This window comes from Apus apus, chromosome 2 (assembly GCF_020740795.1).
Source record: "Apus apus isolate bApuApu2 chromosome 2, bApuApu2.pri.cur, whole genome shotgun sequence".
Taxonomy (NCBI): Eukaryota; Metazoa; Chordata; class Aves; order Apodiformes; family Apodidae; genus Apus; species Apus apus.
In genome coordinates this window covers 133,743,992-133,756,231 of record NC_067283.1, presented here as the reverse complement: position 1 = coordinate 133,756,231, position 12,240 = coordinate 133,743,992, and the positions used below count along the sequence as shown (strand labels likewise).

The 12,240-nt window shown below is 37.8% G+C and overlaps 1 protein-coding gene across 4 annotated transcripts in view; it reads right to left on the bottom strand.

The window, feature by feature from the left end:
• The window catches only part of CPQ (carboxypeptidase Q), a 153,856-nt gene that overhangs the window by 91,012 nt on the left and 50,604 nt on the right, over positions 1-12,240 (bottom strand). For all 4 annotated transcript variants that reach the window (XM_051611178.1, XM_051611177.1, XM_051611175.1 and 1 more), the window contains one exon: positions 6,006-6,213. In XM_051611178.1, coding sequence (XP_051467138.1) covers positions 6,006-6,213 — 208 coding nt within the window. The remainder of the gene's footprint in view (positions 1-6,005; positions 6,214-12,240) is intronic.

Below are 12,240 nucleotides of genomic sequence, written 5' to 3'. Positions count from 1 at the left end.
TGATGGCACCAGGCTTTTAAAACATTTCTACTCAAAGCTCTATTGTATGCATGATTTAGTTTGAGGATAAGGATATCTGGAAGCCACATCAAAGAGCTAATGGACAGACATTTTGTTAACATATGTAGAACGGATGCCAGGCCATAAAACAACATTGTACAGAGTATTACATGTCTTCAGAGAAGGCTGTTTTGTTTTTTTTTTCTGGATTTGGAGTTTTGGGGGTTTTTTTTGTCTACAAATTATTTCTTCCCTTACGTGCATGAATGCCTAACAGGCTCAGAAGTCTGGACAATTTTCATGTTCTCTTGTTCCCTGGAGCTTTGCCCAGTATCACAAATTCTGCGAGAGGGCTGATTTTTTATTTTTTTAATGGGGAAAGGAAGAAGAATAAAAAAATAAGCTGCTGTTTCCTTTGTAGAGCAGGTTCTATTACACCAATCATGGATTGGTAAAGAACTTCATAATCTGCTACCTTAGCATCTCTGTTTCTCAGGTCATTCCTAGGACTGCTAGATTGAAAGTACTGTTCAAACTTGGCTCAGACCTACAGCACATTCTTCAACGGTCTTTTATGCCTGTGGTGTTCAAAATAGAGTCACTTTTCAAATGGTACATTATGTAGATACAGCACTCTATAAAAGCAGGAGGCAAAAAAAGCTGGGTAGAGTGAATTCCTGGAACAGCTCTTTAGGATTCCAAAAAAGCCACTTATGAGCTCCTCTGTTTCTGCTCTACAGCATTTATGCTAGATTACAGAATAATGAGCAACCATTAAATTTATGTACATTGTAGGGCACTTGGGAAACAGTTCTCCCATCACTCAGTAACTGTAAGATAAGTAAAACAGCACTGCACACCAAGAACTACACAGCATGGAAAGACACTGAAAGTCAGCATTACAGGAGAGTTATATCTTCATCCACTTCAATACCTTTTCAGTTAATCAAGTGTTTTGTGGTTCAGTGTTTGACATATTAGGTACACTGAAGCCAGACCAACAAGAAACAGCCACTATTTATAGCATTTCCCCAGAGATGGGAACAGTTGCTTTTGCACTTCAAGAGCAATCATGTTACATCTGTATTAAAATGAGAAGACAAACATGTTTTACTGCCAGCTCTACCTGAATTTCAAATGAAAATCACATTAGTTAACTTGTAAATTTCTCAGTCAGTCTCCAGTGTCAACTTACATAGTTTAAATAAAACATCTCACCAATACACAGTACAGTACAGAAGGATGATGCTAATAGCACGGTCCCAGGTTCAAGAGTGTGCTGCTTCAAAAACTCCTTCTCCAAGACCAAAGTCAGGAATGGACTGCAGATGCCTTTAACTCACAATTGCCTGGACCTCAGCAGGTTCTGCTGCCATACCTTTTCCATTTCACAAACTCAACTGTCAGCACTTACACAGGCTTAAATATGTTAAGTCCCACAACCCACAGGTTTTCCACTCTCACAGTTGTCCTAAGCACCGTGAGACTGGGATTCCAAGCTCAGAAAGGCTGCCAGGGCATCAAGTCAGAGCATGTTTGATCCCACTGCTTCCATTCTGTCTATATGAAGAAAAGCTGGATCTTGAATTCATTATCTTATAGGCTCACATCCTCTGTGTGCCTACAGGCATTCAGGCCTCAGCAGGCAAAAAACGAGGACCTCGGGACTGTCAGGACAGTGGATGTCTCTGCTCAGAATATGCACAGTCATACTGGCTCTGACATTAGCAAGGGTCCTGTCTGGGGAGAGCAGCTCTTCCCTGACTTAAAAGGCATAATACAAAGATAAACAGACCAGAGACATTGTGAGAGACTGGCAGCATGACAAAATCCGTCTCCTTTTTCTGCTCAGAAGTTTTCTATACCACTTGAAAACTTAGAATCATAGAATGGTTAAGATTGGAAGGGACCTTAAAGATCATCAGGTTCCAACCTGCCTGCTATGAGCAGGGACACCTCCCACTAGACCAGGCTGCACAAAGCCTCATCCAAACTGACCTTGAACACCTCCTGGGAGGGGGCTTCCACAGCCTCCCTGGGCAACCTGTTCTGGTGCCTTCCTACCCTCATGGTGAAGAATTTCTTCCTGATGTCTAACCTAAATCTCCTCTCTTTCAGTTTAAAACCAATACCCCTTGTCCTATCACTGCCTTCTCTGGTGAAATAAATTTTCAGAAGCTTTGAAAGCAGGACGCCCCTCCCCAGCTTTCCTGTTGCAACTTAGAGAAGGTTTCAAAGCACATTTTTCTTAGTTGGAGCAATTGATGATAAATTATTTGCCTCCTGCTTCTGGCTGGCCAAACAGAAAAGATAAACTAGAATTGAAACCTGAGGAGTCAGTGAGTAACTTCTGAAAAGTACATGTGCTTTGGGTGCAGAGCTGCCCCAAAAAGCAACGGGACATCTCAGCCCATGTCACATCATTGCTTCTGAAGATGAATGCATCCCTGAGAGCTTGATGCTTCACAAAGCAGTGATTACATTTCTTTTACTGCTTTAAGTTTTTACAGCAGCGTAGATATGTTGAAGTTAAGCACAGGTGCCCAAACAAAGGTTTGCAGGTTTGACAATTCGGAGTATCAATTATCATAGGATGGCTTGGGTTGGAATTATGATCATATCACACATCTTTTGCAACAGCAAAACAAAGCATGTATTACAAGACTTCAAGATACAGCAAACTTTTAGAAAAATGTCAGAGCTATTTAAACTGCTTTTACTCCTGTTTTCCTTAACATTTTTCTAGTTTTACTTTTTTCCACTGCAAGAATCCACAAAAAACACTTGGGAAAATTAATTTAAAAAGAAGAACTGAACTGGACACACTACAAGAGTGGCCAAATAAACAACAAACAAACAAGAAATAACTCAAGAAAACAACAACAAACAAACAAAAAAAAAACCAACACCAAAACCCGAACAAACAAAAACCCCATAAACAGGTTTTGTTGGATTAAAATCCTTCAAAGGATTTTAATAATAATATACAACATTGCTTGTAACAAATTTTTCAGACAAATATTATTTCAATTCTTATTTATTATTTTGAATAAACATGCTAAAATCTCACGGGACAAATTGATGAGTTATTTATGAATCAAGCAGTATATTAAATTTTTGTCATTGTATAAATGAACACAAACATACTTAATATGTGGTTACATCTAGAACTTATCACTTCTCACCAGACTTCATCAGTATCCTAATTTTCAAGTAAGTTCTGTTTTTTAAAGTTATAATTTGCTGCAATACCTGTGGCCACTTATATTTCAAAGACTTCAGTCTAATTTAAAAGTGTTTTGCTTTAGATCTTTGTAGAAGTGATACCACCCACTGATGATTTTTCACCCAGAGTTCAGAGGTCCAGACTCACTTTTGTTTTAGTTCAGAACTTAAATTGCAATTCTGGCCTGTGGAAATGGCACCTTTCTATTCCCCTGGATTTGTACTGCATTTTAAAACACTTTGGCACAAAAGACATTGTAAGGGTTTGGGTCTGCAACATATTTTATTGCCTAAATACCTAGATGGTTCCCATTTTTACCAGAGTAACACAGTGGAATGAGTGTGGTGAAGGACCCATTAAGGCTCCAAGAGGAACTGAGTACTAAAAAACCTAAACATTCATTTGTTTTATTTTTCTGTTTCTTGGTTACATTTTCAAAGTGTGGCCACTACCACTCCCACTAACATCAGCAGGGGGCTTGTAAATAAGTCTTTACCCAGAGTTTCAAAAAAACTGAGCTTCTCAGTGGAAGAAGTGAAGAGATCCTGTGGGAAATGGTTCTTCTTCTTCCCCACATAAGTCTAAACAAAATGCCATTTAAGTCAGCAAAGCCCTTCTGCTGATTATACCCAGCTAACGGATCAAAACCAGGCCTGCTGCTCAAGGACAAACAAAAGCAAAACAACAGGTGTGATACAAGGCAGGAAGGATGGGCAACAAGTTATGCATTGCCCCTACTAGTTACTGCCCTAACTTGGGGCTCATGGGTGCCAATTGGCTCTGGACAGTGACACTGACTGGACAGGGAGGTCATGGGGATAAAAAGGTGGCGAGTTTAGCAGGTGGGACCGAGGCCTGCTCAGACGCTTCTTGCATGGGCATGAACGTGGGGTGTATTCTGAGCACGATGGGGGTGTATCTAACTACCACTCTCAAATACGGTCCCGCAGCGGCCATTCCTCTGTGAGAGGCAAGTGCAACTTGTGAGCCCACAGCTTTATTCAACAACCCCTCCAAATTTGGGGGGAGGGAAGTCCCGAAAACATCCTGACAGTCGACAGTCCCCCTGGCATTGGCTCGAGACAGATCCCAATCCATTTCATTACTTAAAGAAACAGCAGGACAGCAAAGAAAAAATCAAGTACAGGCAAGCACATTAACACATCTTTGAAGGTTACATTTGGATGCTTCATAATCTGAGTTGAAATGTCAAATTTTGAAAAACACCAAATATAATTCAGAAGACATAGCCTATTAGCTGGTTAGAAGCATAGCTATTAATTCAGATGACATAAAATTATATTCGTTGTATCCCAATTTGAAGTTGGGACATTGTCTTTACCTTGCTATATACAGTGTTTAATAAAACTAGACTCATAGATGATGGTATATAAACCAAACAATCATGAGGAAAATTACTTTTTCCCTGCCCAGTTATCAAGCTTCTGAAATAACAGATTCATACTAACACTGAGGATCTCTCTAAGCCAGAGCTACATAACTACCATCTCAGAAAAGACAAAATCTTTTAAGAGCTGTTTCTGATTTTAAGGCACTTGCTTTCACTGAAGGTAGAAAACTACAATGTTTTAAAAAGAATCATGGCTCAGCAGATGTGCTCTGCAGCAATTTCTAGTGCTGTCAGTGAGGCTGCAACAGCATTTTCACAATAAATCATACTGCCAGAAAATTCATCTCATATTGCAAGGTGACATAGAAGACCTCATACCAGGTACAAATCCTTCAGCACCACAAATTCAGTCTGCAGGATTTTTGGCTAAGAAGTTGGAAGAGAAGAGAAGAGAAGAGAAGAGAAGAGAAGAGAAGAGAAGAGAAGAGAAGAGAAGAGAAGAGAAGAGAAGAGAAGAGAAGAGAAGAGAAGAGAAGAGAAGAGAAGAGAAGAGAAGAGAAGAGAAGAGAAGAGAAGAGAAGAGAAGAGAAGAGAAGAGAAGAGAAGAGAAGAGAAGAGAAGAGAAGAGAAGAGAAGAGAAGAGAAGAGAAGAGAAGAGAAGAGAAGAGAAGAGAAGAGAAGAGAAGAGAAGAGAAGAGAAGAGTCTTAAAATGGAAGCCAACCATTTAGGATTAACTAGTGTTCTAACAGAATCTGCAGATGCTTTTTAGTGCAGATCATTTATTATTCCGAACTAACACACACCCAACTCCTGCTAAATGCAGCAATGATTTGCACAAGAAAAACCATCTTCAAAAAGTTCAACTGACATCCTGAATTCACTTTCATATTTGAGGAAAAACTCAGCCAACAATTTTGTTTCTGGACAGCAGAACCTGGATTATTTACCTGATGAAGAAATCACTTGAGGATTATTGATAGAACAATAAGCAAGCCCCAAACACAAATAATTATGGCAACTTTAACTTATTACTTGTTACTTAAAACAATTGTATTCATTGCAGTGCTAGGGTTTCAGTTCTGCTTACATACACACTTCTTTCTAAGCCTATGCAGATGGTATTATTTAAAGTGAGAACCAAAAAGAAAGAGGTTAAATTTTGTACAGTTTATCTGAATTTCCTGTTCTTAGAACACAGTAATTCATACAGTTTTCTAAAACAGATCCTAGTATGTTAGAATTGAGCCTCATGGTTTTAAACCTGCTACCTGAAAAAGACTGAAAAGCTGAGAGACACCCAAAACGTAGAAGAGCAAGTGAAGAAGTATTTATTCACTTGAAGTATTTATTAGAAAGGGGATGCTCTTTGGGTTTGTTTCTTCATATTTTTAAAGAATAAAATAAGGAGTCCTTTTGTATATTCTCACCTGCTCTGGGTACTTGCTTCCAACTATCTCTGCCACAGTGTTAAAGGAAAGAGAGTCTGGATAGGTCTTCGCTCCCATCTTCAGGTGCACAACGATCTTGTTGCCTCGGGAAGACATCCGTGACATCATTTCAGCATCTTCCACAGAGATGCAAGCAGTGGGAATCCGGGGCACATTAGGCTGGTAATCCTGCCACCCAGTATGTGCACTGTGAAAATAAAAACAAAGTGTTAACAACTTAACTCCATAAGTTACTATCATTATTATAGAATTATAAAAAGAATACTTTCACTACCAATTCCAGCAGAGTCTCAAAATGGACATATTTACTATTTTTAAATAAAACTTTTGATAAATTACATCAAGTGCTTTTGTATTAATCCAAATATCTGACTGTTACCATTCCATATGTCTGGAAAGCTATACTGTGTCAGCTCCATTTAGGTCATTGCCATGCTTCGACATTGCAGTAGTAAATGCTGTTATACCACACTTCCTTCAGTGCTTTATCAGGCACTCTTTTTTCATTTGTAAATGAAAGAGAACTAAAAAAAAAACACAAAAAAAACAACCAACCAAACCAACAAATAACTTTATACAAATTACACAGAGAAGAAGAAAAATACTCCCCACTAGATGTAACACTTTGGTGTCCTCCATTTAGGAACAGCTATGCCTTGTGGAGATTAAAAATGGGGGGGGTGGGGAGGGAGAAATATAACGAAAATAATGACAAATTTCCTCTGGCATTTACAGTGCTATAGGGAGTTACAACTTCTTTGCTCTCAGAAAGCCACAGATGGTTTCATCACTATTTAAAGCAATTACTTCCCTTCCAGAGGCTCCTTCTACCACTGCTGCATACAGAGCTAACTGGAGTGAGTGATTCCACATATGACATCACAGGATCCTTAAGAGGTAGTGGACAAGTTCCTCAACAAGTTCCTTCGATGTTTTTTCACATTTGGCCATTATTTACATACTTATCATTTTCTGGTGCTTCTTTTGAGATCTTTTGATCTGACTTGCAGAAGCACTGAGCATTTCAGCTGCAGCTGAAGTCAATGCTTTTAAAGTGAAGCTGTGTATAAAGCCAGATAGAGTGGGAAAAAACACATGGGAAAAATGAGAAACCAGGATCTAGATGTATACCCAAATTAACAAATACTCCTGATATTAAATCATTCATTGCCTTCATTTCCCACTTGTAAAACGGGAATAAAAATACTCTTTGTTTCAAGAAGACAGACTAAACAAACACTTGGGAATTGTTCTGGTACTGCAATAATGATTGGAACTTGACTAGTATACAAATGCATGTCCTAAATCCTAAAATAAACTTAGAACTGCACATGAAAATATTAGGGTAAAACTCTGAAAAAGGAGCTCTCCAGTACTGGCCATCCTCTGCAATAAATCTGTTATCTGAGATAATACATCTGTAAGCCTTTATTTCAGGTCAACTCTGTCATTCTCGTGTTTCAGTCACTACTCCAGAGGTGTTTTCCATATACATAAAATATTCAGCCATCTAGAGGCTTCTTCAATATTCTTATGAATATGCCATTTATCTATATCTGTCTCAGTTACTAAATTCTGACTTTATTAGCCAAATGCCAGCTAATAAGTTTCAGAAGGAAATCTCTAAAGCTAAATTGTATCTTTACCTACATGTTACCCTCTAAAGCTAAAGCATATATTTACCTACATGGTATCCTATGAAGAAAGGCTACAGCTTAAGCTTTCAAACCAGATTACAGACATTCTTCACTTCAGCTGTTACACATTTTAACACCATTTATACATATATTAATTACAGAATCACAGAACAGTTGAGCTTGGTAGGGACCTCTGGAACTCATCTGGTCCGAGTCCCTGCTTAAGGAGGGCCTCCTAGAGCTGGCTGCCCAGAACCATGTCCAATACATGCAAATCTTCACCTATGAGCCTACCTACAGTAGCAGATATGTGTTTTGATACATTAAAACAAAAATTGTTAAAACTGGGGGGATTTTAAAGTCTTCTAAACTGGAAAAAAAACCCCATGTACTTCCTGGAGGAGATGTGGTGAGAAGGGAGGGTGTAAGGATATAAATTAGGTAAAATGGGAAAGATTTTTCAGTCTATTTGTTTAGAAGAATAAATCCTTCTCAATAATAACAAGACATATTGTAATCAATAACATAACTGCAGAATAGATATGTATAAACATATACTTGAAAAGAAAATTACAGAGGTCTTAGGGGAGCTGATTCAGAGTGCAGACAGATGTGATTATTAGGTGGCAATAGCTTAGGCAGTTATTGCTCTCAGTTGTTTACGGCTGAACTTCACACAAAGGCTGGTGCCCCTTCCCCACATCAGCTTTGCAGGCCGGATGACACAAAGCTCATAGAGTTACCCAGGTACTCAGAGTCTCTAGTGCCACATAATCCTCACCAAGCGACATAAGCTCACATAGGCTCATAAATTTAGAAATTTTATTTTTTTTTCTTTCCCTTTGTAAAAAAAAAGAGAGGATCGTCCACACCCTCTCTTTTAAACCACAACAATTTACTGCATGTGTTTAGTTTTCCTTAAGTGTTTGGGGATACAGCCAGCATGTTAACTGGGAGACTTTCAACAAAACATAAAATAAACAACATAATGACAAAAAAAAAAAATTCCAACCCTTACATTTAACAACTCAGCAGAAACAGTTTCTGCTCATTTTAAACGAATCCATTCACCTGTGTCTTCTGACAAGATTGTCTTAGTATTAACATGCAGTGTACACTGAACTGCAGTAATTCAAATTTTATCACCACCTGTATTGATTTTGCTCCCCTGGTTATTTCCCAGGTGCTCAACAAAAGAAACCCCTAAAACCATATTGTTTCTCCAATGTAAGTAGGAATTGCATTTCCACCACAACTGTGAATAAAGCTTCTGAGAACCCACTGAGATCTACACATGCTTACATGGTCCAAGTGAATGAACTTCTGCAGGTACAAAATTTACCCCAGCTAACCCAAAACACAAACCTAAAAACTAAACCCAAACACAAAAACTAAGTGCAAAAACTAAACCTTGAAGTCACTGGTAGTCCTTCCATGTTTATGCTCAAACTACTGTTTCACTGAGATTATAAAGGTAAAACCAACTACCCAAATTAAGGAACAGATGGTATTTGGGGAATCAGACAATACCAGGACCTGAAGGGAAAAAAAGGGAAATTACCACAAGAACTATCAGTACAAAATCACAAGGCAGTTTCACAGTCCTGTATATTCCTGATGCTACAAAATGAACTCACATGGAAAACATCTGTGGAAGACAACAAGCATCTTGGGATACACCTGATTAAAATTTACACACATTAAAAACATGCTATGTGTCAAGTGTATCTAAATAATAAATTGCTCAATAAAGTGTTAAACAGTACATTAAAATAATCCAACTAAATTTAGCCCCTTTTATGCAGAGTTTACTGAAAACTGGAAAGGCTGCTGACCATATGGCCAGACATGAGCAAGAATTAGCTAAACAAGACAGAAAAGAAATTACTATCAGACTCTACGTGTAACAGATGAACATAGAGAGAAGCAGCCCTAACTTTGGCTCAAATTACGAGGATATGGTTCAGTAGAAAGAATTTTGGTAGTGGTGGGCAAGGAAGATTTTTTTCTTCACTGTGTCTGAACACACATGACTTCTGTGGCTATTCTTTCTAAAGAAAAGATTTCTACGTAAAAAAAAACAATTTGCATTTACCATTCCCTGTCCTTGGAAAAAGAAAGGAAAGAAAATAATCACAGAAAACCCACCAGGGAGATCACAAAGCAACTCTGATGCAGAATCAGCATTGGTCTTTGCAACACTGGTACCCAAAGTAAAGCAAGGTGCACCCCTGACGTGTCCTACTAACACCAGGGAGTGACGTCAGCTGATGCTACTTCAGACCCACACTCCCTATGAAAATGTTGTCATCCAGCAAAGCCTGAATTAATTTTTCAAAACTTTACTTATATACATACTCTATATTATGCTTTGGTGTTTAGTAGAGGAGTGTAGCTTCTGTTTTCTTTATTATTATTTACCAAAAGCATCTGTTTTCTGATTTTAGATCTACTGGGTCACATTATTTTCATATTTAAACTACTTCAAAAATTGAGGACATCTAGCTATATTAATAATTTATAAACCCATTAATGTCCATAAAAACTCATCATCATTCAGTCTCAAGTATCTTCAGATAAGCTTCGGATAAATAAAGTGGTTGGGTTTTTTTTTTTATAAACCCCTGTATTTCACATCTTAGAAAGCATTTAAGAGAAGTATCAAGTATGAATAACAAAGCAGAGAGGAAAGTCTCCAAAATGTTTTGTCTGCTGGAAGTGCACCTCAAATGACTAGTAAGAAACAGATGTGTCTTACATCTTACAGAAAAATAAAAAGCAAGGATAAAAAAAGTCAAAAGGGAGTTAGTTAATTTGTTTCTCTTCTGAGTAAAATAATCAAATGTCGAAAAACTAAAAGGTCTGGATGAAAAGACGTGCTTCTGGTGTCAGGTCAGTTCTAACTCTTGTTACTGCAGTACCTGACCTTGAATGTTTTACTACTTTTTTCTTGGACTACCAACTCTTATCTCTAAGATAAGCTAATATGCCCAAGGACAAATAAACTGTGTAAGAACCAGTGCTGCAAGCTAAACTGGATGCTCTGATGGAAAACACATCTCAAGTTGAAGCCTCAGACAAAGACAGCAGTCTCCAAATGGGAGAAGTAATAATGACATTATAAGAACACTAACACGACTTTAAAAAAAAACAAAACAACAAAACAAAAACAAACAAAACAAACAACCAAAATTTGATTATACCAAATCTTACAAAGATCTACTTTAGCCATAACCTGTATACACACACCTCCAATGCACAATTCTTCACACCAGTCGCGTAAGTGTTGGGAAGTATCTTTAGTTTACTCACTCATAGCAACACATTCTGAGTCTCTAATTACATACATGACTGCCTGTTCTCTTCAGGGCCCATGCCACTGTACCAACCACATGTAAACTAAACATTCTTATCAGGTCAGCTAGCTTGATACGACTGACTTAAAACATTATATATATTCCTTAATAGAACCATGACTGTACTAATCACTAGCTATACCTATAGTAAGATCACAACACAACCTTAACTCTTGGTAATAGGGTCACATCCTCCTCGTACTTTGGTCCTGTTTTTTCCCTTGTGTATTCTACATTTTACCAAAAAAACCCACCTCTCCTACAAAGCTTTACACTTTAAAGGAGTGATGGAACATCCTGTAGCAAAACAGAAGGGAAACCATGCATCTTGATCTCACACTTAGCTATGGAGAATAGCCCCACTCCTGCATCTTTCTCTTCATCAAAAGATCTTGCAAAACAAAACTTGTCCTTGAGCACACTCAGACTGTGTACGTTCTTTCAAGATTCTCACCATTATCTGAGTAGAGGCCAAACTGTAACAGAATTAGTCAAAATGTCAAAAGTATTGTAAATCTTCTCAGAAGAACTAAGTCTTTAGAAATAAAATCAAGACTGTTCCCCATTTACAGCCAGTTGGCAAAATACTAAAGCAATAAAATCAGCCCAATTTTGTGTTTCTGTCATCATTTGTCCCAAGATTCTCTTGCTTTCTTTACTTCTTACACTGGCTTTGTAGGATTTGATTTATTGGTTTACAGGAAATTGATGTAATAGCAACTGTTGAATTTGAAACAAAATATACATTTTGAAATACGAAGCTAAAGAGCAAAAATAAGATGTAGTACAAATATGTAATGAAATAACATAGCAGTCTGTTACTAAAGATAGCATATTTGGAGTCTAGTTATACAGTCTCTTCCAGAGTACACTATTCCAGCCCTTAATTGATGTTGCATCTTCACAAGTGTAATGAAGTGTAGGAGACAATCCAGAAACTATTAGCTTTACCAAGGGAAACTCCCTTTGAAAGAGTGCAGCATTACTGGGTTACCGCATGGACTCCTTTTAAATTAACATTTAGAAAACTGCACCTAATCAGTGGTAGGCACTCATTAAAATTAGGCTTCACCAAAAAAGCATAATAGCTTGGACATAATTACATACGTGCTAGGCTGCAAAGTGCAACTAACATGTATATGTTTGCATTCCACTTTAATATTCAGTCCCACATGCACCATGGGAGTTCTATGATAACCACAGAATATTTTTAAAAATAGT